Source organism: Podarcis muralis, chromosome 5, assembly GCF_964188315.1.
Source record: "Podarcis muralis chromosome 5, rPodMur119.hap1.1, whole genome shotgun sequence".
In the NCBI taxonomy this organism is placed as follows: Eukaryota; Metazoa; Chordata; class Lepidosauria; order Squamata; family Lacertidae; genus Podarcis; species Podarcis muralis.
The window spans coordinates 70,750,925-70,776,816 of record NC_135659.1 but is presented as its reverse complement, the minus strand read 5'-3'; the positions used below and the strand labels follow the sequence as shown (position 1 = coordinate 70,776,816).

General features: G+C 42.1%; 2 protein-coding genes across 8 annotated transcripts in view; both read left to right on the top strand.

Moving 5' to 3' along the window:
- The window catches only part of LOC114599467 (fer-1-like protein 4), a 51,278-nt gene extending 33,195 nt beyond the window's left edge, over positions 1-18,083 (top strand). Inside the window, exons 30-45 of the mRNA XM_028734764.2 lie at positions 337-503; positions 2,030-2,161; positions 3,532-3,574; positions 5,140-5,246; positions 6,180-6,311; positions 6,675-6,785; positions 8,095-8,222; positions 8,807-8,977; positions 10,262-10,416; positions 11,089-11,267; positions 11,917-12,002; positions 13,283-13,381; positions 13,747-13,988; positions 16,111-16,400; positions 17,019-17,119; positions 17,639-18,083. Coding sequence (XP_028590597.2) covers positions 337-503; positions 2,030-2,161; positions 3,532-3,574; positions 5,140-5,246; positions 6,180-6,311; positions 6,675-6,785; positions 8,095-8,222; positions 8,807-8,977; positions 10,262-10,416; positions 11,089-11,267; positions 11,917-12,002; positions 13,283-13,381; positions 13,747-13,988; positions 16,111-16,400; positions 17,019-17,119; positions 17,639-17,819 — 2,324 coding nt within the window. The 3' untranslated portion in view covers positions 17,820-18,083. The remainder of the gene's footprint in view (positions 1-336; positions 504-2,029; positions 2,162-3,531; positions 3,575-5,139; positions 5,247-6,179; positions 6,312-6,674; positions 6,786-8,094; positions 8,223-8,806; positions 8,978-10,261; positions 10,417-11,088; positions 11,268-11,916; positions 12,003-13,282; positions 13,382-13,746; positions 13,989-16,110; positions 16,401-17,018; positions 17,120-17,638) is intronic.
- A 972-nt stretch (positions 18,084-19,055) lies between these two features.
- Positions 19,056-25,892, top strand: part of LOC114599468 (arf-GAP with SH3 domain, ANK repeat and PH domain-containing protein 1-like) — a 33,327-nt gene continuing 26,490 nt past the window's right edge. For 3 of the 7 annotated variants that reach the window (XR_013392987.1, XM_077929150.1, XM_028734771.2), the window contains exons 1-3: positions 19,879-20,215; positions 21,969-22,041; positions 25,048-25,193. Coding sequence is in view for 6 of the 7 variants with exons in the window: in XM_077929150.1 (XP_077785276.1) it covers positions 20,090-20,215; positions 21,969-22,041; positions 25,048-25,193 (345 nt within the window). In the remaining variant the exon portion in view is untranslated. Of the gene's footprint in view, positions 19,416-19,878; positions 20,216-21,968; positions 22,042-25,047; positions 25,194-25,892 lie in introns of those variants that run through there. The other 4 variants (XM_028734772.2, XM_028734770.2, XM_028734766.2 and 1 more) reach the window with 3 other exon arrangements.

The following is a 25,892-nucleotide window of genomic DNA, read 5'->3' as shown; positions in this document are numbered from 1 at the left end:
TTGTCAGTTAATTGAGGAAAGTTGTGGGTGGGTGGCAAAGGGCAGGGCCACACCATAAAATTAAAGCACATTAAACACACATTTAAAGCATATGCTTCCCTCAAAGAATCCTGAGAGCTATAGTTTGTTAAGGGTGCTGGGAATTGCAGCTCAGGGAGGATGAAACTACAGTTCCCAGAAATCTTTGGGGGAAGTCATGTGCTTTAAGTGTGCACTGAATGTGCTTTAAATGTATGGCGTGGGTGTGTCCATAACTGGTTAGTAAAGCAGAAATGATTCAGCAGGTGAAGGCATGTATTCATACTAAAGTATACAATTTATACTGTTTTCTTACAGCACGGAAAGCCTCACGGCCAAAAATCTCCAAATCGGTTCTGAATCTTGGTGCAGCTGCTGGGAAGACGGTGATAAACATTGGTGCAGCTGCTGGTCAGACAGTAATAAATATTGGTGCAGCTGCTGGAGACATAGGTAGCAAAGTAAATCCCCTTAAGCTTGCAAAGGTGAGTGCAGCAATTGGATGGTCACAGATTCTGCTGTTAGAGGAGTGCTGTGGCTCATAGGAAGTGCCTTTCTAAATCCACATTGCAGAAATGGATTTTCCACATAGCTGAATCATTCAAAAAGCTTAGGTACTTCATGGTGGGGGAACCTTTCTGAACAGCAGAAAAGTGTGGGGGATACAAACAGCAGGGGTGTAAATGCAAATAGATATCATTGGAAACAGATCCTCACAGATTTCAGTAGGGTCCCCAGGGAAGATTCTCAGACACATCCTTTTATCCTAAATCCTAGATATTTATCACAAAAGGGAGTGCTGAGTTGCAGTCCTTTGTTACTGCTTTCTCTAGCAGTAGGCATGGGTTGTGGTGTGTATGTGAGAGAGCTATGCATGTTACACATGCACATCTGCCCCAGGGAAAGCATTTTGATCTTTCCCGTCAGAAATTTCCTTTGTAGGAAAAGTCATGCAACAATTGTGGGAGGTAATATGGTTTAAGGGATATGGTTTAAGGGATGTGAGTCAGTTCCATATCAGAGCATTAGTAATCAGTCAACATAAAACCAGGAGAATCTGGGAAATAAGAAGCTCAGAAAATTGGTGGAAAGCGTGATTAAAGTTAGAAGTGTACACTAGATGAGCTTTCCTGCTTTGGCTCATCTTCCTTTTCCTTTTTCCTTTTATCTTTCCCATAGTTGCTTATGTTCTGTGTCATGTACTTTGATATTATTTGTAGTTTTTGTAGGTTCCCCCCCCCCCATTACTATTAAGGAATCTTCCTTTGTAATGTTGGTTATCTATATTTATATGTACCTGTTTATATGTACCTACTTAAAGCAAAATAAAAGTTATTAAAAAATAAAAAATAAAATAAAAAGTTAGAATTATCAAACCTATAGAACAAGCTTTGCTCAGGGGCCATGCTAATCTTCCCCCAAATGGAATTTCTGCTTCACTAATCTTTTAGAATTATTTGAGAGTGTCGGTAGAAGCATTTTAGTAGCAAACATTCTACACAGTCCTTCATGAATGACTTCTGAGTGAACATAACAGGAATAAGAGGATGAGTCCTCTTGTGGACTTGTAACTAACTGAAGAATAAGAATCCAGTGAAATGCAGTAAAAGGATAGTTTTCACAAATAAGGGATATAAGCAACAGGGTCTTCCAATGATTTGCTATTGAAATTGGTACCATTTAATGTATTCATAAATGATCTGGAATTAGGGAAAGCAATGATGTAGTAAAGCAGCAACATGTGGACCAGAATTCAGAATCTAGGGGCCCTCCAGGTACTGTTGAACTCCAGTTCCCATCAGCTGTTATTCCAGATTGCTAAATGGAACCTCCATTTTTTGGGAGCAGTTTACCTCTTACTCATTGCTGGGGAAATAGATTAGAGCTTGCCTATAGGCTTCATTGACACTGTTGGAAGAAGGACACTGGACCTGATGAAGCTTCTGGGCCAACCCAGTCGGGCCCTTATGTTCACACATGCCTTTGATAGATTGAGATAATTTATTCTCAGGCACCTCTGAAGAAACTCCCAATTGATAAACTCATGCCGAAGGAGGAAGAATTTGAGGAGGAAAAGCCTGAGAAAGAAGAGCTGGATTGGTGGTCCAAGTACTATGAATCATTAAAGGAATTAAACAACCAGGTAATGGGATTTCAACTACTGAATTGTATTTGCAATAGAAGGTAACCTGCAGCTGTCCTTATGCTTTGGACTATAGCTCCCTTCATCCCTGAGCATTGGTCATGCTGGCTGATAGGAGCTGTAGTCCAAAAAATCTGAACGGCAGCAGATTGGGGAGGAGGGAAGGACTCAGGTGTGAAGCAAATGACTGCAGTAGAGAACTACATAGGACAGGTAGGAGGAAGCAGGAAAAACTGTATCCCGTCAGGATACTGCAATCCCCTCATGAGATTTGGAGAAGGAGAAGAAAGAATGGGAGGGGAGTAGGAAAGGTCCTTAAGTAAACTTAGCAAGAAGATGGGTTCTTTTATGGATTGAGAACTACTTAAAAAACGGAAAGCAATTAAATTATGAAAAAACAAACAAACAGTTTATTTCAAATACTAAGGTGCTTTTTTGGTTAAAAAAATAAGGTGCCAGTAATCATATCTTGATAGTAATGCTGCGTGCGCCAGCCAGCACAAAATGGCTGCTATGGGCAGGTGCAAAAGAGGTGGCAGTATTCTGTATCATCACAAAAAGAGTCCTGTATTTTGTTTACAATTCAATATATGAAGTTAGGATGTGAAGTAAAGGGTGCTTTGTTTCTAGAACATCACACATGAATAAATCAGTTTAGGTCTCCCTAGCATACACAAATCCTTGCAGGATTCCCAGCAAGGCCACAATGAGAAACTGTCATGTCCTGTGAAGCTTTGTGTTAGGGTGGAATGCTGATTTAGATGTTCTAGTACAGGGATGTCCATCAGGTCGACTTTGGGTGTTCCTCCCCCCAAAAAGCTCAAGAACTTGGGTGAGGGCTCCCCCCAAAAAAGCTTAACAACTTTGGTCCATCCGATGGGTAGATCACTGCCAGTGTTTTTATAGTGGGAGTAGATCGCAGTCTCTGGGATGTTGGACATCCCTGTTCTAGTACAAAGCAGGATTCTTTAAAGACTGAATTGGAATGTGGGTGGGTGGGGGTTAGAATGGTGCCCAGAGTCCAGGGGAGGAGCACTGGTGGTGGGAGGGCTCCACTCTGATGGAGGTCCCAGCTGTACCCTAATAAGCTAAAGTTACCCCTTCTGCATTTCTCCTGCCAACCATTAACAAATCAAAGTTGGTCATGTGCATTATTTTCAATGGGTATACTCTGAGTAGGTCTAATACTGGAGACAACTCAAAAGTTGTGTTATATAGCTTCTGTTTTCTGCAGCAAAATTTATGGGTTTCTGGAGTGTTGGCGGTGGTGATATTGTGAAATTCATCTCACATTGTTAATAGATTTGCTCAGTTAGTAGTGACTTGTGGGTATTTGTCATATTCTGATTAATGACTATCCTATTTTACAGTCCTACAGTGATGAGGAAGAGGAAGAGGACCCAAATGATCCAGGTGAGATCTTCATACTGTAGAAATTGCCAGGACCAGGACCTGAACTTTCCAGAATATCTGGTGTTCAAATGACCTACCCATCCCAAAGTGGTGTTTTTATTATTGTTCTGTCTGTGCTCCCCTTCCCTGAGCTATAAGAAGCACGGTTCCCTGTGTTGGTGTAATTTGGAAAAATAGGTGAAATTGTGCCTGGGTTCAGGGTTAGCACGTCAGCTGCACTGGGCGGTTAAAAACATCTTTGGGTTATTTGTATCCACTCAAGACCAAATGCCTAAAGCATTACTCATCCACTCTCCCTTTCCCTAGGGAATGTTTATACATGCAGTGATCAGTTAAAGCCAAGGCTGGATTCAGCCATATTAGCATGATTGTGCGGTATTTGCCGAATGCAAAGGTTACATGCTATATGGTCAAGTACAGCATGGCGAGCTAGCATAGTAAAGTGCTAGTGAATCTCTCTGTAAACTTGGATCTTTACGAGGTTTATTTCTAAAACCAAAGAACTGTATTATAGTAGATTAGTTCATGATATACCAGCGTCTCTTAAAGTTAATGTAAATAGTGTGTTTATGCTTGTCTTGCACCATGAGACAAAACACACTTTATACTTTGAACTGGACTGTGTGGAAAAGGAGTTTTCTTAACCAGGGATTCTGGAAAAGACTGACTATTGGAAAGCAGGAAGACTCTGATGTTCTGCTGGAAGACTCTGCTGGAGTTGTGCATACTCTGCTGTGGTGTACAGTGGTACCTCTAGTTACGAACTTAATTCATTCTGGAGGTCCGTTCTTAACCTGAAACTGTTCTTAACTAGAGGCATGCTTTCACTAATGGGGCCTCTTGCTGCCGCTGCACCGCCAGCACATGATTTCTATTCTCATCCTGGGGCAAAGTTCTCAACTTGAGGTAACTCTTCCAGGTTAGCAGAGTTTGTAACCTGAAGCATTTGTAACCTGAGGCATTTGTAACTCGAGGTACCACTGTAGTATCAACAACAGAGGGGAAGCCCCAGTATAGCAGGTGATGGGTCTAACATCCTTTACCGGAGAGAGACCAGTGGTGCTTTTTGTGAATATCGGTCTATTTGCAAATGTACAAAATGAACAGGAATTATAACTGGGCACAGAGTCAATTCACAGTAATAGGTGTTCAGTCTCTCAAAATCCTCTTTCTCTGTCTAGAACCTCTTTGTAACATTGGTTTTGGCTGGCAAACTGCTTTTTTCAGATTTCATAGGATTGGTTCACACACAGCCATCTTAATGAAGCACTATGCTTGCAGAAACCTCCCAGTGCCTACCTACAGTGTGCCCTGGTTCTGTCAGCTGCGACAGGTGTCTGCAGTGGAACCACTTCCAGCCTTTCTTTGCCCTGTGCTCACACTGCAAGCATGAATGCCTGACGCTAGAAAGAATAAAGGAGAAGAACGGGGTGGAGAGCAACAATCTGGTCATTGACTTTGTTGGAAATTGTTCAAAGCTGCAGGGATTCAATGGAAAATCTGTGTGATATTTGACTGTATGAGTTGAGCAAATTATCCCATTAATTTCTCAATGTCTTATTTAGATGGAGGGAACTTAAATGTTGCTTCTCTTGACGTGGAAGTGGACGATGGCGTGATAGTTGAAGTTGAGCCACCTCGTCCCAAAAGGAAACTTATAGCTACATTAAAGGTAGGTCTTTCAGAGACAGAATCCTGTCCTAAGTAATCAAGGGTATGTCCTATTAAGGATAAGTAAGGGAAGGGCCATGGCTCATTGGCAGAACACATGGGTTGCATACAAAAGGCACCAGGTTCAATCCCTAGTGTTTCCAGGTAGGGCTGGAAAAGATTCCCACCTGATACCCTCAAGAGCTGCTGCCAATCAGTGTCAGCAATACTGAGCTAACTTCCAAATGGTCTGACTAGATACAAGGTGCTGCCTATGTTCCTACTGATTTCTGTGAAACTAGGGCTGGCGTATTTCAGTGCCGCCGCCCCCCCCCCCCATTTGTATATTATGCACATCAATTTGGGCATTTCCTGCCAGTTGATTTGTGTCTGCTCCTGACATTTACCACAAAAAAATATATATCGGGAAGGAGTAGTGGAAATAATTGTTTACTTCACTATTTGCTCAGGCCAGGAAAGAGTGGCCTGTCTTATTTATGTGTGTATTGATATTTGTTTATAAAAGTATTTCTATACCACCATCTCATAATTTTTTTGACTAAGGCACCAATGTTCATAATGTTCTATTCTGTCAGCCTTTGAGGTTGAGACCACAGTGAAGAATGATAAGGAGAGATGTGGATGACTGCTCTTTTATTAGCTCTTCAAAACCAACAAAGATCATCTTACAACATCTTAAAGACTACACATTTGTTATGTCACAAGTTTTAATGGATTTAATGGATCCACTTAAAAAATGCTGTAGAGATCTGTAGTGACCTGTAGCACCTGTATCGACATGACATAACCTATTCACTTGATCGGTGACAGAACTGAAAACAGATCACTAGAGGGGAGAGGCCTCTGGTTGCACTAACTTTTCTCTGTACTACTGGTTTGTATTATCAGCTGTTATGGCAAGAAAGCTCTAAAATTAACACGTCTCTCATTTCAGATCTACAGTTCAGAGCTGGAAAATGAGTTTGACAATTTTGAGGACTGGCTCTGTATTTTTCCACTTCATCGTGGGAAAGCCAATGAAGATGAAGATGGAAATGAAGAGGATAATTTAGTGGGGAAATACAAGGTAATTGGCTGGATTCAACTAACCCTGTGCACTAATGCAATGGCGGATCTAGCCTGCTCTGTAGGATGAAGGCTAATACTTTGCTCAGAATGCGGTAATAAACCTCCTTGTGTCTATTCCTTATGGAGTTATAGCTTTACTTTTACTGTGCTTTTCCTTCTCCTGTCTCTCCTGTGATTTATTGCACTTCCAATATATGTGTCACCAGAGGTGTGGTAGAGCTGTGATACTGCAGGACTCAACGTGCTGCAGTCTCCTAGGAAACAAGAAGAAAAATCTTCTGACAGGTGTAGGGCTCTTCAAAATATCATTCTACTAGAAAGAGTGATATAGATTGCCTTTTATTTAATCCCTCTTTTGCAGGGCTCATTCTATGTCTATCGGGCTGAAGAGGCAGGTGCAGAGCACAAGATCTCCCAGGGCATCCCCAGAAACAGACCCATTAAGGTCCTTGTCCGAATTTATATTGTAAAAGTAAGTATTTGTACGGAATGGCATGAGTTTTGAAACCTGTGCTACAATTACCAGATAATGAATTCATAACCATCCCACAACGTGCAAAGTCCCCTGGGATTCTGTTGTCACTGTTTGTATCTCCTTTGAGCTATGGCAAGGATGATCTCCCAAGATGGATAGTAGCTCTGTGATTTAAACCCTTCATTCAATTCAAGCTGCTCCGAATAATTGTGCTTTCATTAATTTGAAGATGAGATGTCACAGAAGGAGCCCCTGGAATTTCCAGACTCTGCCTTTAGATTGGAGAGACTTGGGACTGCTAGTGCCATCGATTCCATTCCGAGATGCAAACAGCATTCTAAAATGTTCTGTATTTTGCAGGGAGCCTCCAGACTGTCAGTGTTTTGCAGGAGGCATTCAAGTGCATATGAAAATGTTAGGTTTGCACAGTTAAAGTAGATTAAAGTGCTCTATCATCCCAATGCATCAAATCTCCCTCTCCATTTTAAGCAGCCTTTTTGCAGTTTGGAAAGTGACAGGGAAATGCATTGAAAAGTGAGGGATGGATGAATAATTAATGGTAGGACATGTAAATGCCCCACGAGCAAATCAGAATGAACTCAGGCTGACTGCTCATTGTCATATAACTGTCCTATATAGAAATCAGAACGAATGCTGCATAACCTTTGTGCAAAATAATCAGGATGAATGCTAAATAAACAAGAGTCTGCAATATATCTCATCACACCATAAAAACATAGCAGTTCTTTTCCACTTTAGAACAGTACTGCTTCATTGAAGTTCCCTTTTGAGGGAAAGTAGAGTCGTCTCACTCTCAGGGGTTGTCTCACTCTTTTAGGACGTCCTGGTTTTTACTTTTTGAAGTATGGCAACCCTAGGTTTCCTCCCCACTCCATTCAGGTTTGATTGGCTAGTGACCATAGTTTTGTCTGTAACATGTGTCCTAGCTTCAGCAAGCAAGCCTTCTGAAGTGACAGGCACTTCAGTCATGGTTCTGCTCCTGCTTGGGACATATTGGTCTGGCTGGCAGGAAATAATTTTTGGGGGAAGGGGAAAAGCGGCCGGCTAACTTCTAGGTCTCTTCCTCCTGAGGCTGGAAATGATGATCTTCGAGTTCCTTGTAACTCTATGACTTTATAACTCTTGATGTTTTGACCATGTAACACAGGTCAGTGATTTTTTGCAATAGTAGTTTTTTTTTACCGATTCAACCTGAAGCTTCATGAAAGTGTTTCCAGACAAATATATGTAATGCTATATGGTTTTGTTCCACCAATGTTATAGTGCCACGTGTTATGTTTTTTAGGCAACTAATCTGAGTCCAGCAGACCCCAATGGCAAGGCAGATCCCTACCTTGTGGTTAAAATCGGGCAGCAACAGAAAGACACCAAGGAGCGGTACATCCCAAAGCAGCTGCATCCAGTCTTTGGAGAGTAAGAACGCAGCTTTCCTTTGCATCTGAGTTGTATCCTCTCCACATTGCTTATAGCAGACTTTGCCTTACCACTAGGTGAACCTAAGCAACTGCAAAGGGTAGCTTGTGTTGGTCCCATTGTTGGAGATGCAAAAGGGAGGGATTCATATTCTCAGCACCACCTAGGTGTTCATGCATCTCTAACAAGATGGTGGTGCAGCAAAGAAGGAAAGAGGGCTGGTTCTATAGGATGATTAGGAAGGATATAGCAGTTATCAAAGGATAGCGGAAATGAGGGATGAACAAACGAGAGCATTGTTGGGTTCTGCCAATGACTTGGCCACATGAGATGGGGGAGGGAAATTGGCAAGTTCAGGGTCTTCAAAGTGAAGGGTCTGTTAAAGGGGGCTTGTGCCAGTTGGATGTCATGGATGGATGTGTGTGACTTTACCCAGATACGATACATAGGTTTAAAATGGTGCAGATTCTATTACAACAAGAATTAAAGTGGTGGTGATTGTACAGAGCCTACTTCCTTAGGTTGTTTCCCATCTTCTAGTTGCCCATATATATTCTCATGCTGTCTGCCTCTCTCTTCTTCAGAGTGCTGGAGCTGAGCATATCCTTTCCCATAGAATCAGAACTCACCATATCGATATTTGACCATGATTTGGTCGGATCAGATGACTTAATTGGGGAAACAAAGATCGACTTGGAGAACCGATTCTACAGCAATCACAGAGCCAACTGTGGGGTGGCCTCGCAATATGACACGTATGTAATGTAGAAGGAGTTAGCAAGACAACCACAAACCCTTCTTGTCATTTTGTTAGTATTTTTAAAATTATTATTTTGCAGAAAGTATTGCTCTTTCAAGTGGCTGGTAGCAACTCTGTAGCCTTCCCAATGAAGCCTGTTTCTGTAGGAATGAAAATCACGACAGACGAGTAGCAGGTGTCATGAGAGGCGTCTGCCGGGGCAAGCCCCGGGAACTCTCTTTTATTGAATATTACAAACATTGCCACAGGTGTGCTTGTGGCTGATTGGTTGATACAAACACAAAGCAACTTGTTGCTGATTGGTTAACATAAGTACAAGGCGGGAATTACATATAAACATTAATCTCCAATAGATTAAAGGCTGGGAAATGGGGCTGGAATTAGACAGGCATGAAACCTCCTAATTAAATTATAACTAAAGATTGATATAGCATGACTAAAACAATTACTAATGATTGATCATAACATGAAAGAATATAATAATCGAGTTCCATAGATGTGGTCAGCTATGCATTGAGAACAGGTCATCATGAACTTAAGATGAACTGAGCAAGGAGGGAATGTCTTGGTATTTGGAACAGGCTTGTACAGTGTGTGCAGAAACAGAGAAAAGATTGTAAGCGAGACTTCCCAGAATGCCAGAGAAAAGAAGCATTACTTACCATAGCAAGACTTCCCATAAGGCCACAGTTATGTGCAGAAAGAGAACTTCCCTTTATGTTTCTATAGTGGTGGGTAGGGGTTGGACTCTGCTCCCTGCTCTATAAAAACGCCTCCTGGAATGCTAGCACTAAGATGAAATAAACCAGCTTCACATTCAGTTCTGTACCCATTAGGAGGTAATGGCTATGGCCTCACATGACACTAAGCCATCATTTGATCTAACTGTTCAGCAAACCACAGGTCATCTTACAGATGAGCTGACAAGCCACAGCTTATTTCTCCAAAGCTTAGTTTGTTCTCCATCTGATCTTGCCTTGTAGCTTAGATGAGCACCAAATGAAACAAGGTTAAACAAGGTAGTTGGTTCAGACATAATGCCATGCTAAAGTTAAAACAAGCCATGATGAGTTAAGCCAATAACAAACCATGGTTTCACACTGCTTTGTTTTCAGAAAACAAACCATGGTTTCACACTGTGCTTTGTTTTCAGAAAACAAACCATGGTTAGTCTGCTAGGTTCAGATGTTCAAACAAACCATACTTTGACTTAACAAACCATGGTGTAGTATTATGTGCAGACCAGGCCAATAAGTTTGATCCTGTTCCTTCCTTACAGAGAGGGCTACAACATGTGGCGTGATGCTTTCAAACCCACACATATCTTGGACAGTTTGTGTAAGAAGAATTCGCTCCCCTCAGCTGAGTACAGGCGGGAAGAAGTCAAAGTAAACAACAAGATTTTCAAGATCCCTCCTGAAGCTTTTCCTGAAGGTACTGGTTTATGCTAACAAAAAACAAAAAAAACCAACACAGACCTTTTTTTACCCAACTTTTCTGCCAAGTTGCTCAAGGTGATATACATTGTTCTCATGCTCCCTATTTCATTTTCACAACAACACTGTGAGGTGGGTTAAGCTGAGAGGCAGTGACTAGCCCAAGGTCATCCAGTGGACATCTCAGCTCAGTGGGGATTCGAATATGGGTCTACCCAATTCTAGTCTGACACTCTAACCACTGAACACTACTTGTTCAGTGTTTCAAAGGAGAACATAAAGCCAAAGCTGCTAAAGTGAGCAGTGGTGAGATCTCTTTGAGATTCCTATATAATTTATTTATAATAATGATAATAATTGATTATTTGTACCCCACCCATCTGAATGGGCTGCCTCAGCCACTCTGGCTGGTTTCCAGCATATATAAAAACATAGTAAAACATTGAACCTTAAAAAGCTTCCCTATACAGTACAGGACGGCCTTCAGATGCCTCCTAAAGGTTATATAATTCCTAGGCTTTGCCATGGGGTTCTTCATTGGTTGATACTGATAAACAGTACTGATTCTGTCTGGTCCCCTTTCTTAGGGGCTTCTGGTTATTATTTATTTATTTATTTATTTATTTATTTATTTATTTATTTATTTATTTATAATCATTTATTATTATAGAAGCGTTTGTAAAAGACAAGAAAGAAAACGAAGATGAAACCTGGTCTGCTTATGATGAGCACAAGGCTTTGTATGTTCTTCAACACTGGGATGAAATGCCGGAATATGGATATAAATTAGTACCAGAACATGTAGAAGTTCGGTCCCTTTACAATCCAGACAGCCCGGGTCTCCTACAGGTGAGACAAGACTGTTGGTTTACTCATAATACAACTTCTGCACATTGGTACTATAGGATCATGTGCAAGGAATGTTGCATTAGCACAACCGCAGCGGGGAAAACACACCCCTGTTATATCCATTGTAGGGAGGGCAAGGCTGTTATACATAGCAGATATAGACAGAAAGGGTGGTATGGCAAGAGGCAGCACTTGAGACCAAAAATGCATACCTTCTTCCACAATCACAAAGGTCTTTAGGCCAGCCATTACCAGTGTAGGGCCCACTAGGTGCTTTGAACTATAAGTCCCATCAGCCCCAGCCACCAGAGGACACTAGGTTGGCAAAGGCTGGCTTAGCTTCTTCCCTTTTCATTGAAGCCTTGGGAAATTTGTGGTGTCAACGTAGACGTTGTTTGTAAAACCTTATGCAGAGACTTTGGAATGTATGAGTGAGAGTTGTTGCACTAATCCCAGGCCACTTCGAAACAAAAAGAAAATTAGCTCCTGAACATTGAAGTTGAATAAAAAGCATTTCCCTGAGTTTCAAAATATGTCTGCAATATTTCATAAATACTTGTTAGCACCATTCTGGACGTTTCACTCTCCCTTCATTAGATAGATTCAACTGCTCTTGAATCTCAGAAACAAACACCTTGTTTTCTCCCAGGGTGCTCTCCACATGTGGATCGATATGTTTCCAAACGATGTCCCTGCACCACCTCCTGTCAACATCAAACCACGACTCCCAATCAGGTAAAGGCCCTCTGTGAACTGGAAGAGAGCCAATACCTAAACTATTTGTTGCTTTGCCTTTTATAGAACGTTTTCTTACATTGTGTGACCCCTGGTAGGAACTATTGCAGAAAAACATCTGCAGCAGGCACCTGACCTGCTGGTGCCTGTGCTAATAATGTATAGGAATTGCTATGTGAATGGCTACCACTATGGAAATGGTATCCCTTTAAAGAGGAGGAGTCTCTTCTGTTTTAACATGCTGGTGAAATGCAAATGAAGCAAGTTTAAACGCAGAGTCCTTTGGAAGTTGTTTCGAAGCTTCAGCAATCAACTGATTGTTGGGGCTTCAAAGCCCAGTGTAAGGTTCTCAACAAGCACCAAATATTGATTAAAGAGTCAGTTGAAGCTCCAATGACTATTATTTTGTATTATTATTATTATTTATTTATTTATTTATTTATTATTATTTATTAATCAAATTTATATACCACCCTTCATCCGAAAATCTCAGGGCCGTTCACAAGATAAAAAATACAGAATAAAAGCACAAAGAAATAGAAGAAAGCCAAAACAACACAATAACCTTCTCTCCTACAAACACACTGTCAGCTGGCATTGGTGGCACTTGGGTGCATTTCCACCAAGGAACTGCACCACCACCAACTCAAAGTCAGCTGACAAGGCCTTTGTTTGGGCAGGTGACCTGATGCCCTTGGATGGCAGTGGGTGTTACAGCTAGTGCAGCAAAAAGGGAGGAACAGCTTGGACTCAAAATGGAGTATTTCTGCATGCACCCTTTCTCTGCAGAAGGGGAAATTACCTAGCTTTGAAAGCATTTCCCCTGCTGCAGAAACTTCACACTTATATCCAGCGATCAGCTGATTGGAAGTTACAGGGAGCCTCTCTGAAGGCACAAACCCAGCTCATTGGCACTAAACCTGCTGCTTCAAAAAAAGGTTATTGTAACCGTCAACTGACTGATGGTTACAGCAATCTCTTTTGAGGTTTGATAGGTGTCACCCACCTGATGTCATTACAAGTTGGCCCACAAGGGGTGGAAGAGAGAAGGATTTGGCCCGCCTTCCTGATGCAGTCCACTACCCCTGGTTTAAGGTCTACAATTACTCAGTTGCCCTATGATCATTTGGCATGTTTCTGTTGTGGTTCACATACTGGGTAGTCTGGCCCCTTATATTGGTAAAGGGTACTCTTCGTTCTTTGTGGAAAATTTTGTCCAGAATTTACAGATGCAGAAAATAAGTTTTGAACAGAACTTTGCATTTTCTCATTCTTTCTAGCTATGAGCTGCGTGTCATTATCTGGAACACGGACGATGTGGTCCTTGATGACGTCAATCCAATAACAGGAGAAATCTCCAGTGACATCTATGTAAAAAGGTGCCTTCACCAATAGATTCAGATAGTCCGAAATGATAAGTCTGAAATGATAAAGAAATGATAAGTATAGCTTATCATTTCTTTAGAAACATGAGGATTTCCCTGATGGAATAGGCAGCCAACTGTTCTGGTTTCAATACAGTTGGTTGCTACTTTTGCAGGAGTTAAAACTTTTGTTTAATAAGTAATATTGGGTTGTATCCAATGTAGTGCTAAGTAACTGTCCCATTTTCACCTGCACAATGGGAACCCCTCCTCCTTCTCCCACACGTACTCCCTAAATTATGGGTTTTGTGCCTTTTGTGAGGTGGGGCTAGGTACTGGTGCTAAATTATTGCTAGATTCTAATAAAGGTTCTTCTGCAGTTGGATCAAAGGACTGGAGAAGGACAAGCAAGAGACAGATGTTCACTTTAACTCTTTGACTGGGGAAGGCAACTTCAACTGGAGATTTGTGTTTCGCTTTGACTACCTCCCAACAGAAAAAGAGATAACTTACAAGAAGAAGGATTCCATCTTCTCTCTAGAGGAATCGGAATTCCGAGAGCCAGCTGTCCTGGTCCTTCAGGTCTGGGACTATGATAGGATTGCAGCAAATGACTTTCTAGGTATTTTAATGCTCACTGTTCCTTTTAAAGGATTGGGGCATATATAAATGTTTTTTGTCTTCTTCTTAGTTGTTTCCTGAAGGGTGTGCAACAAATATATTGCAAGGAAGTTAAAAACTGTCCCTACAAAGCTTCTGAAACTCTCCTTTTCTTTCTACTCCTCCTTCCCTGCCTGCATAAAACTCATCCATTAAGAGGCTTTTTTAGCAGTGCAATTTCCTAAAACAGCTAATCTGAACTGAGGAGGCTTCCAGGGATAGGAAAAGGAGAATGCATGTGCTCAGCAAGCACATCTTTCTATAGTCCATCTGTTTTTCACCTTCATATACAAATATACATATAGATTACTTTTACTGAAAAGTAATCTAGCCCATTTGTGTCTAAATTCTCAGTACAGCTATTAAAAGCTTGTCTGCTGCAAGCAAACAAATGGTAAAGCACCACTCAAAGCCTTTCATTCATGACTCCATATTGTTTTAATTTGGTTTCAGTTCCTGTTGATTAAATTGCATGGAATTGAATCAAAACAATGTGGGATAATGGATGAAATTTTGTAAATACATTGGGGCAACAACAAGCTCTAAAAAGGGAAAACTAATAGGCAGCACCATCTAGTGGTTAATCAAGGTACTGCACATTTTTGAACTTCATTCTGATTTTGTTGGGGTGAAGTTGCAAATTCTGAACATGGTTTGCTGCCCAGATATCAATTACATTGAATGCATGAAATTGGACAGAAACAAAGAGATCTCAGCTGTATTTCCTGTATATGCTGTCTTTTTGCATATTTCCTCTTTCTGTACATCCCACTGTTTCCTCATGTAATATGGGGATTTACAACATCCTAGTGGTAAGAAATTGCACGCTAACGACTAATTTAGGTTGAAGAAGAATGTTTTTAACCAATGAAGATGTAACGTTCTGGAATAGCTGTGAAGGCAAAGAACATCACAAAGCTTGAGATGGAAGGAAAGAAGCACGTGGAGGATATCATGTAGTTTTTTCTTGATGCCTCTGTTGTGACCTGTTAGGATCATTTAACATTTTCCCAGGTATCTTTCTGCTTAGGTCATTGTGTTCCTTCACCCCTCCCCTTTTAATATAATGTTGTGTGGTGTACAAATACACCCAGGGGATGATTTGGTGGATGCATTTTGCAGTGGTGGACTTGGGGCTCTCAAATTTCTGTGGTGCCCCATGAACCACCAGCCATTCTCGCATTCAGTTGCTAGTCTGGCTGGCTTTCTTATGTAGAGTTGTGGGGCAGTGCCATCGTGCTCTCTGTCTCCAGAAGTAAAATGTCTTGGTTGCTGAGGAAGAGTTCCTGTGCCCCACCCTGCCTTGGAATGCAGGCTTACTTGAGCTTCCCTACTTTTGTGCCTTCCAGCCTCCTAGCAGCTACTGTATTTTAAAAGGAAGTGGAAGAGGCTGCTGATTAGTTGGTCAGTAGTTCCTGGGCTATGCCTTGAATCTGTTTTCTGACTCTTTGTTTCCTTTGCCTTGCTGTTCCCTGAATACTGCTCAGTTTTGTTTGCTCATTCCTTGCCAGATGGTCCTTAATTTCCCCCTGATCCAGCTATGCTGACTGTGTCTCAGTTTGTCTACTGAGACAAACTGCTGTATTTGGGTTTGCAAATATTTTTTCCACCCAGTCAGGTTGACAATGATCTCAGGCTTCCCTACCCTGTAAGCTAGGGCTGCCATACATTACTGGGATTTCAAAGGCGGAATTGACGTCCGGTGGGAGTTTCTGAAAGGTGGTGCCTTGTCCTGGATGTTAGGGAAGTCAATCAAAAAACCAAAAGCTCAACAACTTTTGGGGTGTCCTGGTAACCCTACTGTAAGCACCTTTTTGCAGTACATTTTCTAACTACTTCTATTATGATGGAAGTTCTGTTTTGAACCAGGGGACTGTTTGCTCCAGTCTAATGCTGTGATCTCTACAAAAAAGTAGTGGCTGCATTCTGTAAATCATATCGTAGCCCAATAGCTGCAAGCAAAATTCCTGCAATTCCCTATGGATGGAAACGCTGTGTTTCCTAGCCATCTGGGGGGAAATTGTCAAATCTCCCATTATAAGTGGCCAGTATATGATGTTATCCCAACTTTGTTGTGTTTCAAGGAGCCATTGAGTTGAAGCTGAATGATATGGTGAGAGCCGCCAAGAGTTCAGAGCAGTGCACCATCAAGATGGCCAAGGAGAAGGCCATGCCCCGCTTCTCCATCTTCCGAAACAAACGAATGAGAGGCTGGTGGCCATTCATCAAACTCAAGGGCCAGGAAGACATTGAAAGGGAAGAGAGGGAGGCTAAGCAGAAGAAGAAAAAGAAGAAGAAGAAGAAGTGGAGGAGCTCTGTAAAACCAGAAGACGTTGAGTTTTCAGATCCTAGTGGAAATATCTTCATCCTTACAGTAAGAGAACTGCACTGAAGATGCACCTATTTTTATTATTATTTACATTTATTAGCTATCTGTTAACCCGTTTCTCTAGGCAGCATACAACACAAATCAAATACAGTGGTACCTCGGGTTACATACGCTTCAGGTTACATACGCTTCAAGTTACAGACTCCGCTAACCCAGAAATAGTACCTCGGGTTAAGAACTTTGCTTCAGGATGAGAACAGAAATCGCACGGCGGTGGCGCAGCAGCAGAGGAAGGCCCCATTAGCTAAAGTGGTGCTTCAGGTTAAGAACAGTTTCAGGTTAAGAACGGACCTTTGGAACGAATTAAGTACGTAACCAGAGGTACCACTGTAGTACATTGAGGGTGCAATCCACACCCACTGGGTGTGGCCTGAGCTGAGTGGGACTCTCCTTCTGTCAAGTCCTGCTGAGCTGCACCGGCCTCCACCTGCAGAGTGATGCCAACGTCACTCTGCTGGCCCAGAACCCACACTCCACTCTGTGTAAGGCAGAACTGCCGCTGGCAGGATCTCCACCATTGGCAGCAAGCGGATGGGAGTCTCTGAAGCACAGCAGACTTTTGCAGTATGTCAGACATTTTGCTCACAGTGTGCTTCTCTCCAGGGAAAAGTGGAAGCCGAATTCCAGCTACTGACTGTAGAGGAGGCTGAGAATGCCCCAGTTGGTCGGGCACGGAAAGAGCCTGAGCCCTTAGAGAAACCCAAGTAAGTATCTAAAGATTTATATAAATGACTTTGTAAATGAGAAGACCAGGCCGGATCAGGCCGTGGTCCGTCTAATGCAGCATCCTGTTATATGGTGGTCAGGTGCCTATGGGAAGCATACAAGCTTATGGGAAGCCCCTGCTCTATACTAGGGATGGGGGAATCTGTGGACTCCAACCCCCATCAATCCAGCTGTCATGGCCATCAGCCAGGGATGATGGGAGTTGTAGTCCAGCAGCATCTGGAGGGCCACAGGTTCCCCACTCCTGCTTTGTACTGTTGTGAATTAAAGGGAATACATTAATATTGTTGGAACACACTATTTAACGGGAAAGCTGATTAAATGCAAAATGACCTTTGCATTTCCAGGCATTCAAGTATAGGTTGACTTGTCTTCACTGTGAGCATTGACCTATTATCAGCTGGGGGGGGGGGCTAGCTATGTGCTACCAACATTAACTTTGTTGCTACACCCATGTCCAAACCTTCACCAAATATTGCCCTTTCTTTTCTCCCCAGCCGCCCAAAAACATCCTTCAACTGGTTTGTGAATCCCATGAAGACGTTTGTCTTCTTCATCTGGAAGCGGTACAAAAAGTACATAATTGCACTACTTATTATTGCAATTTTGACCATATTCTTGGTTCTCATACTCTACACAATGCCGGGATACATCAGCGAGAAGATAATAAACGGCTAAAGACAGTGCTTTCTGTCCTCTTCCCCAAGTTGGGACTTGACAAAGGAAGATAACAGTGACTTCTGTGCCAAAGACATTAAGGAGCATGTGCAGCTGGCTGATTGTGCCTGGAGCACTTTGAAAATGCAACTGTCAGAGTAAGGGAAGAGACTGCCCATATTTAGGCAGTCAGGCATCCTGCTCACATCTGTGATGTGATGACAATTATCTCTGAAGAGCCTTTGGAATTATTCATTAAATGCCTTGCCTTTCATTAGCTCTTAAGATGGTATGCTTGTTCTATGACCCTGCAACTCTTTATAGCTAAAGCAATCAACTGTCACTTAAGAAGAAAATAAGAAGAGGCCACCTATAGCAATAGATATAGAAGCATGGAAACCTAGCAAAATGGAAAGGAATTTATAGTTTTATGCCACTGCTGTCTGTGTCTCCAAATCATATGAGTCTGGTATGTGGGTGTGGTTTGCTAGGAATCGCCTGGCAAGTCCAATTGATACCCCTAGTGGTTCACAGTTGGTCTGTGGGTTGGCAGTTCCCCATTCCTTAATGTATTGGTTTGAGAAATGTAGATTTGCTAAATTTGTATTAAAATGCAGATCACATTTCTCATCCATCCCTACACTCTAGTGCAACAAGCAGTATACATGCCATCATGTTTGGAAGTGGGAGACAGCTGTGCTGTCTTCCATTTTTGTTAGTAGAGCAGGGCAGCTAGATTACAAGTTCATCCATCAAATTATATTTGTAAATATATAAATCACAGATTGGAGGGATAAGGAGTAGGGTTGTGTTACTCCTAAGCATTGCAAGCACTGCCTAAAAGGTGCCTCTGACATTTGTGCAACCTCATTGTGTGAAGAACTATTCAGCATTATCTAGCAAAGCAATTCGATTTCCCCAGCAAGATACTGCTCTTTTGGAGGAAAGAAAATGTGTTGTCTTGGCAACAGAAAACTGTCTTGGACAAAGGTAATGCCCCCCCCCCATTGCCTGTATTAGCTGAAATGCTGCTTGTGTCTTTTTACCCTGTGAAACAGTGACATTGATATAACATGATTTTTGCTGTTCTTTAAAGATTACATGCACTTTAAAAATAAATAACACTGCCACTTTTGCAAATTACAGAGTGGTGTTTTTCCCCAGAAATGCATATTTCTACAGATATTTTTTTTGATACAACCAGAGTGAGTCACACATAGAGGCAAATTTCCAAATGCAGATCTGCTCTGCTGGGGCAATTGTGCGGGGGGGGGGGGGAGCACACTGTGTCAGTCCAACAACTTACTTGTGCTCTTGAAAAAGTAGATTAGCCTTCTGTGACCTTGTGCCCTCTAACAATTTTGAATTAAAACTCTGATGAAGCTCTGGGGTTCCTCTCTCTCTCTCTCTCTCTCTCTCTCTCTCTCTCTCTCTCTCTCTGTGTGTGTGTGTGTGTGTGTGTGTGTTTTTCTCTCCCCTGCAGGTGAAGAAGCAACCAAGGGTGAGCAGTTTTAAGCTTAAAAAGCAACTCAAGGGTTAAGCAGCCGACTGGAAATGCAATACACCTCACTATAGTGGAGAAAATTGTGACCAGGTAACCTGGTCTGTACTATTCAGGTACTAAGTGTTGATGGGTGATTTCAAAGCCTCTCCTGCTCCCCCATATTTTGATTCTTTATATTTGAAGTAGGACTGGATGGTTTAAACAGAATGTAGCTGTTCAAGTAGTAAACATAATGAATAACCCTACTCCCTGAGAGAAAGAGAGAGAGAGAGAGAGAGAGAGAGAGAGAGAGAGAGAGAGAGAGAGAGAATTACTAGGTTCCAGTGAGGATTCAGAAACAGTCAGGGGTGCCAACTTGAATAAAATATTGGGGGCGGGGAGGTAAGCCCCACCCCACATAATCGATCAGTAGACACGGCACACACAACTTTTTGGGGTGGGAGTCCCCTCAAATATTTTATTGGTGAGGTGAAGGGACCCCAGCCCCTAGCAGTTGGCTCCCATGTTAAACAGTATTTAACAAACTCTGAGTAGTACACTGTGTGTGTGTGTGTGTGTGTGTGTGTGTGTGTTTTGGGGAGGGGAAGCAGTGGCAAGAGGCCAGCTCTTTGCAACTTGTGGACATGGAGGGACAGCGGCCGTCACTCTGCCTTTCTGGCGTTTGTGGCCTTCTCAGCTACCCTTAGCTGCTTCCTCTCAATCCTGAGTTCCCCTTTTTCTGTGGCCTGGCAGTCTGACGCTGCTGCTTCTCTGGATCTGATCTGCAACAAGGCGTTAAGGAAGCAGGATGCCTGAGCTTATCTCTGTCCAGGACTTTATCTCCCAGACCCAAGAGGATCTCAGCTCTCCCACCACCTCCTCCTTTTCTAGCCACATGGGCAAATGCAGGAACACCGTTTGCAGCCTAGAGGAGGTAAGAGAGGGTTCAAGGAAGGAGGTGGCGGCGGCTGGGCCGAAGCCAAAGCCGAGGGGGAGATCTTGGGATCCCATGAGGAGAATTTGCTGCTGGGTGTTCCTCACTCTGTGCAGGGAAATAGACAAACTGAGGAGCGAAGATGGGTGCAGTTATTTTTATTTATTTAAGGATTTGTACCCCACATTTCCTTCAAAAGAGGAAGCTAAAAACAGCTTGCACAATGTCCATAGAGATTAACAGAGAACAACCAATTCCCATAAATGAGCTCGAAAAACCAAATAGCACAAGCTTCAGGGGAACTTTTATTCAATACAGAACTGCCCATCCAGCCAATGAAATTAACAGAAACCACTTCTTCTAAACAGGCAGTATTCACTTGCCTCCTAAATGACCGAAGGACCACATCTGGGGGAACAGATTCCATAGCTATGTTGCAGGCAAGAGCCTCTACTTGATATCTTGTCAGATTTCTCCTCACTGACAGAAGGAACCCAAAGGAAGGCCCCTTCCATGAGTACCAAAGTCACCTGGGAGAAAGCACATCCTAAGACATGCTGACTTGCCCCTGTGTCACAGTGACCTAGGACATAAAATTGCCTTCGGAGTTATTCTCATCCCTATTCAGTGGCTTAAGTCCTTGTCCTCAGCAACTTTGCATTTATTAGAAGACTGGCAAGCAAGGCAATTGTATACCTAGGGCTAAAATGGGGCAAGAAAGCATGTATAGGATTGCACTGTTGGTGTTAAAAGAAATAAATAAATTGCACTGTTGTCCATGTGATACCGGTATATCTGTTTGCTTTGCTCTGATACTAACTAAACCACATTGTTCTTACCATCTATAAGGGAAGGGCTGTGGCTCAGCGGTAGAGCATGCAAAATGTCCAAGTTTCAGATCTCAGCCTCTCCAAGCAGTCCCATGTCTGAAAACCTGGAGAGCTGCCTGCCAGTCAAAGTAGACAACATTGACCTCGTTTCCTGTGTTCCTATAGGGCACCCTTTCAAAATGCAATTATATCTCACAGCTATCTGTGTAGGAGTGTGGGAGCCACCACCAAACTGTCCTCTGACTAACTTGAAACCACTTCTGCCCTTCTCACCTTCTCATTTCCTCTTATGAAATCCGTTGCATATCTGCCCTTCAGTTTCCAAATGTTGGGCTCATTTGTGAAGCGAAATCCAAAGGCCAGGATGCCTGATCAAGCTTTGCATAATGCAGTTTAGCAGAACCCACAAAACAGTAAAAGAGCCTTAGGGCAGTATGTTAAGATAAAATGAAAAGCTGGAAACAGGAAACCATTTGGAAATATGAATAGTTTGAGGGCTGAAAAGAAAAGCTTGCACATCAGGAAACGGAAATGTTGCATGAACTCAGTGTGCACGAGAGGCAGGAATATCGAAAGCAGCATCCATAATTTCAAGAGAGCAGCTTTAGAATGTTAAAGTAATGAGGGTGAGGGGCACAAAGCTTTTGAGTTATCCAGAGTTCCTCCTCAAAACAATGTCGTGGGTATACAGCTGGACGTGATATAGAAGACCAACATGATTTGATTTTCCAAATAGAGGAGAGTGGTCATTTACTGGTTTGTTTATCCCAGTAGCCCTTGGGGCAACTTGAATTCTGTTTTGCACCTAGAAAAATATAACCTTATCATGCATAATAATTTTTGTATATTTATAAACTTTGTTTTGCTTTGGGACAGCAGCTTGTGCTTAGGATGTCTTTTTCTTTTTTCTTTAATGCCTTTAGGCTTTAGATTCTGATCGAATCATTCTGCAAAAAATGAGGAAAGCAGTGAAAGCAGAGCACACAACTGGACAAGGTCAGACTGTCATTGGGGATGTGCTATGGGCTGCCCAGCCCAGAGGCCCTGAGAATTTTCCTGTACCTTTAAGGGTTCCTTAAAAGGGCTAATTTTACCAGTGTCCACTTATCAATTCTTATAGGAAGACGATCCCTCTCAGAGTCTTACAATGCAATATTATACATGTCTACTAGTCCTATTAAATCCTATTAAATTAATTGAATGGTAATAATTGCTCTTTGGCAAGTATGTATAGGGTTGCAGACAGAATTTGGCAACCATAGATGTAGTTGATAGTTGAGATCTTGAAAGACACATCTTGCTTTTATGCATACACACACCTGTTTAAACAAGCATTCCCTAATCTCCTGACCGGAGCCTCCTGTTTTAATAGTTCTAATTTGTTCTTTTAATTGTTGTGTTGTTTTAATGGATTTCTTTTATTGCATGCCATCCCAATCTCCTAGTGTTGTGAGATTCCAGGCGCTTATTCAGGGTTCGTGTTTCCTTTTGGAATGAGTCACAGTGGAGACTGTGGGGTTGTGCTTTTATGATACAGTATATGGTTTATTTACCCATATATACCTACGCCTATGATGGGGGAGGGCGCATTTAATAGCATCAACACCCCAAAAGGGTCTTGTTTCTCCCATAGCTGCAATCTTGGATTCAAGCAGATGACTCTCTCTCTCTCTCTCTCTCTCTCTCTCTCTCTCTCTCTCTCTCCCTCTCTCCTGTCTGTCTCTCTCTCTTTCTGTCTCTGTGCACTGCTTTGATTCTGTGTCACATTACTGCTCCAACTCTCCACTCTAAACTCTGACTTCATTTGTTGAGGGAAGGGGCTCCACCGATTTGCCATCTTGTGCCTAGCCCCTTATTCCCTCTTCATGGCCTGTCATCCAGGTTATCACTAGCCCGACTATTCCAAGAATTAAAAGCCTTGATTAAATTCTAACACTTGCTGGATCCAGAGATTAGAGGAGTCTGGCACATACCTTAACACCTCAGACTTATAACAATATTTTAGATTAGTGTGCTAATATTTTTGCAGTTGATTTTGTAAACAACTTGCAAGCCGCTTGGGCAATTAAATGGCATACTGCATTCATAATATTGTTGTGAGTTGTGGGGGGTTAATCTGCATGATGCCTGACTCCCTTCTAATTCCTGGGGTCATGGAACCAGCAAGGGTTAAAATATCTTGGAGGATCTCATTGTTGAACTAGTCAGGCAAGGTTTTTGTGTGTGTGTGTGAGTTAATGGCCATAAGGATCAAGTTACTCTGTGCCAGAGAACAAATGGGTGGGCCCCCTCCCTCACTTAATTGGTAGTTGGAAGTGCCAGGGCACTTGTGTGTGAGAGAGGAAAACAGGCTGCAGGCAGAAGCTGGAGAGGGAGAGCCATGCTTGATTTCTGCTAGAAACCACGGCTGTGGCTATGGCAGAAGCAAGATCTTTTGAGGTTTTAATGCTGTGAACCCCCTCATTTTAGGCTCAGGTTGTCCATATGTGTTACTAAACCATATATCCTAAAGACACTACAGACGGTGCTGTCCCTCATTCCAAGGAAACAGAACTCTGAGTAAGCACCACTTGGAGGTTGGGGTGGAGTGCAACATCATCATCATCATTATTTATTGATGTGTGCACACTCAAAAACTTTACTCACAACAAGTCATATTGTGCTTAGGATACTCCATGCAGGGAACCATTACCCTATATTTTAAAATGTGTGATAACCACATTAAAATGATAACGAAATCTTTATAATTTGGCAACAGTGGTAGAGCACATTCCTTGCATGTGGAAGGTCCCAGGCAGAGCTCCTGGTTTTTCCAGATGGAACTAGAAAAGACTCTTGTCTGGAAAGTCACTGTCAGGCAGCATAGGCAAGACAGACCAATGATCAGAACTCTGTACAGTGGTACCTCGGTTTACGAACTTAATCCGTTCCGGAAGTCCATTCTTAAACTGAAACCGTTCTTAAACTGAGGTGCACTTTCCCTAATGAGGCCTCCCGTCGCCAGTGCCCTTCCACCGTTCGGATTCCATTCTTAGACTGAGGTAAAGTTTGCAAACCAGAACACTATTTTCAGTTTTGCGGAGTTTGTAAACTGAATCGTTCTTAAACCGAGGTACCACTGTATCAGTAGTTCCCCATGTTCCTCGCTTCCCTGAGCAATGTGAAATCCAGGGGTGTCATCTTTACAACAGCTGTTTATTTTTTTTTTGAAAATTTTATTGCATTTTTTCCAGATAGGTATAAACAACACAGAAAAACAAAGAAAACAAGGGAAAAAAACAACCAGATTATTTCCAAAGCTTGCTTCAATCCACTAACGGACTTCCCCACATCTCCCGCACATTGCATTCTTGATAATAAATTTGTCAGCAAATTATTGCCTTGTTTCATGTGTTTCTTTTGTACTTTCAATTGCATTTTAAGTTTAAATTACTTATTATCCAAATTACTCAATAAACACATATATTATCCTTTTTTAGACATTTAAACATTGGTTCTTTCATTATTATTATCTAACTTCATATATAAATCACTCTCATTACAACAGCTGTTTAAAATAGTAGAGTTTCTTGGAAAGTAGAGTTTCTTGGAAACAAATGGATTCCTAAAAACAGGTTGCAGAATTGCTGGTCCTGCAGTTGGGTCAGGTTCCCAAAGGCAGAAGCTGCACAATGTCAAAATCCTTCATCGTATTGGCAGCTCTCTCCATCTGCCCCTCTCCTCCATTTCACTCTGCCCAAATTGTACCTTTCTTTTGCCATGTACAAACAAATTGTAGTTAATAGCTGCCATTAAGAAAATATCACTCCATAATTTATTGATTGTTAGCAAGAAAGCAACTTAACAAAGCATAACCACTTGACTTACTCCTGAATCAATGTGTCAGGGCTTTCATTGCTAATTCAGTCAAACAGGTAGCTCACTGTTTTATCATTTTAGGGAATCTTTTTGTTTGTTTCAGAAAGGCGTACATGAATGTTCAAACAAATTTTGCTTCTGCAGATCTCATTAACCACTTAGAAGCTCACATTATTACCCAGGAGAGGTTTTCAGGGAACTATCACAACAACAGTGATGAGAAGCTAGCTGAAGCCTTCATCACCTTTGCTTCATTCTCACGGGAGCTGCTTGATGCTGTCAAGAGCCTGGTATGAAACTGTTCTCCGCACCCACAGATTTCTCTGAAAAACAGAAGCATGATGACAGGGGCATGGTCAATGGTGTCAGTCTTCCCTTCCGGGCCCTAAGGAGAAGAGCAAAGGCCATGGGAGAATCTCAAAAGGCTACCTTGCCTTTACTTACTGAAATTAGGGCTTGCAAATAAGCCTACAGTTTGATTCCCTCCTTTCCCATTCCTTTTTGACAAGCTAAAACAATAATGCAATTATTTTTGGTTTTATTTGTTCTACTTTATTTTAAACGTTTCCATCCCCACCTTTAATTAAAAGTTGGATCTCCAAAGGGGGCTTACAATAAAAATCATAAATACAACACACATTTCTAAAGCACAAAATGCTCAAGGACCTCCAGGATGTCCACTGTGAGAAATGGGCCACTGGGTTGATCCAGCAGATTCCAGCAGGTGTCTGGACTAGGTGGCATTATAAGCCACATATTACTGGTGTTTTGCTATATCAAATAGACTAGGCTATTTGGTGTTAATGTCTCTCATACAAAAGGCCTTCTGGTTTTCCTTTACTGAAATTGGTTTGGCATCTCTGAGAAAAGACATTGCCTCTGAAGAGACCTGTAAAGTTTTGGACTGGACTACAGAGATGCTTTAAGAGTTTGGGGTAATACTCAAAAGATTGAGATTGCTTGCTTGTTGCACTTGTTTTTGCATTCCC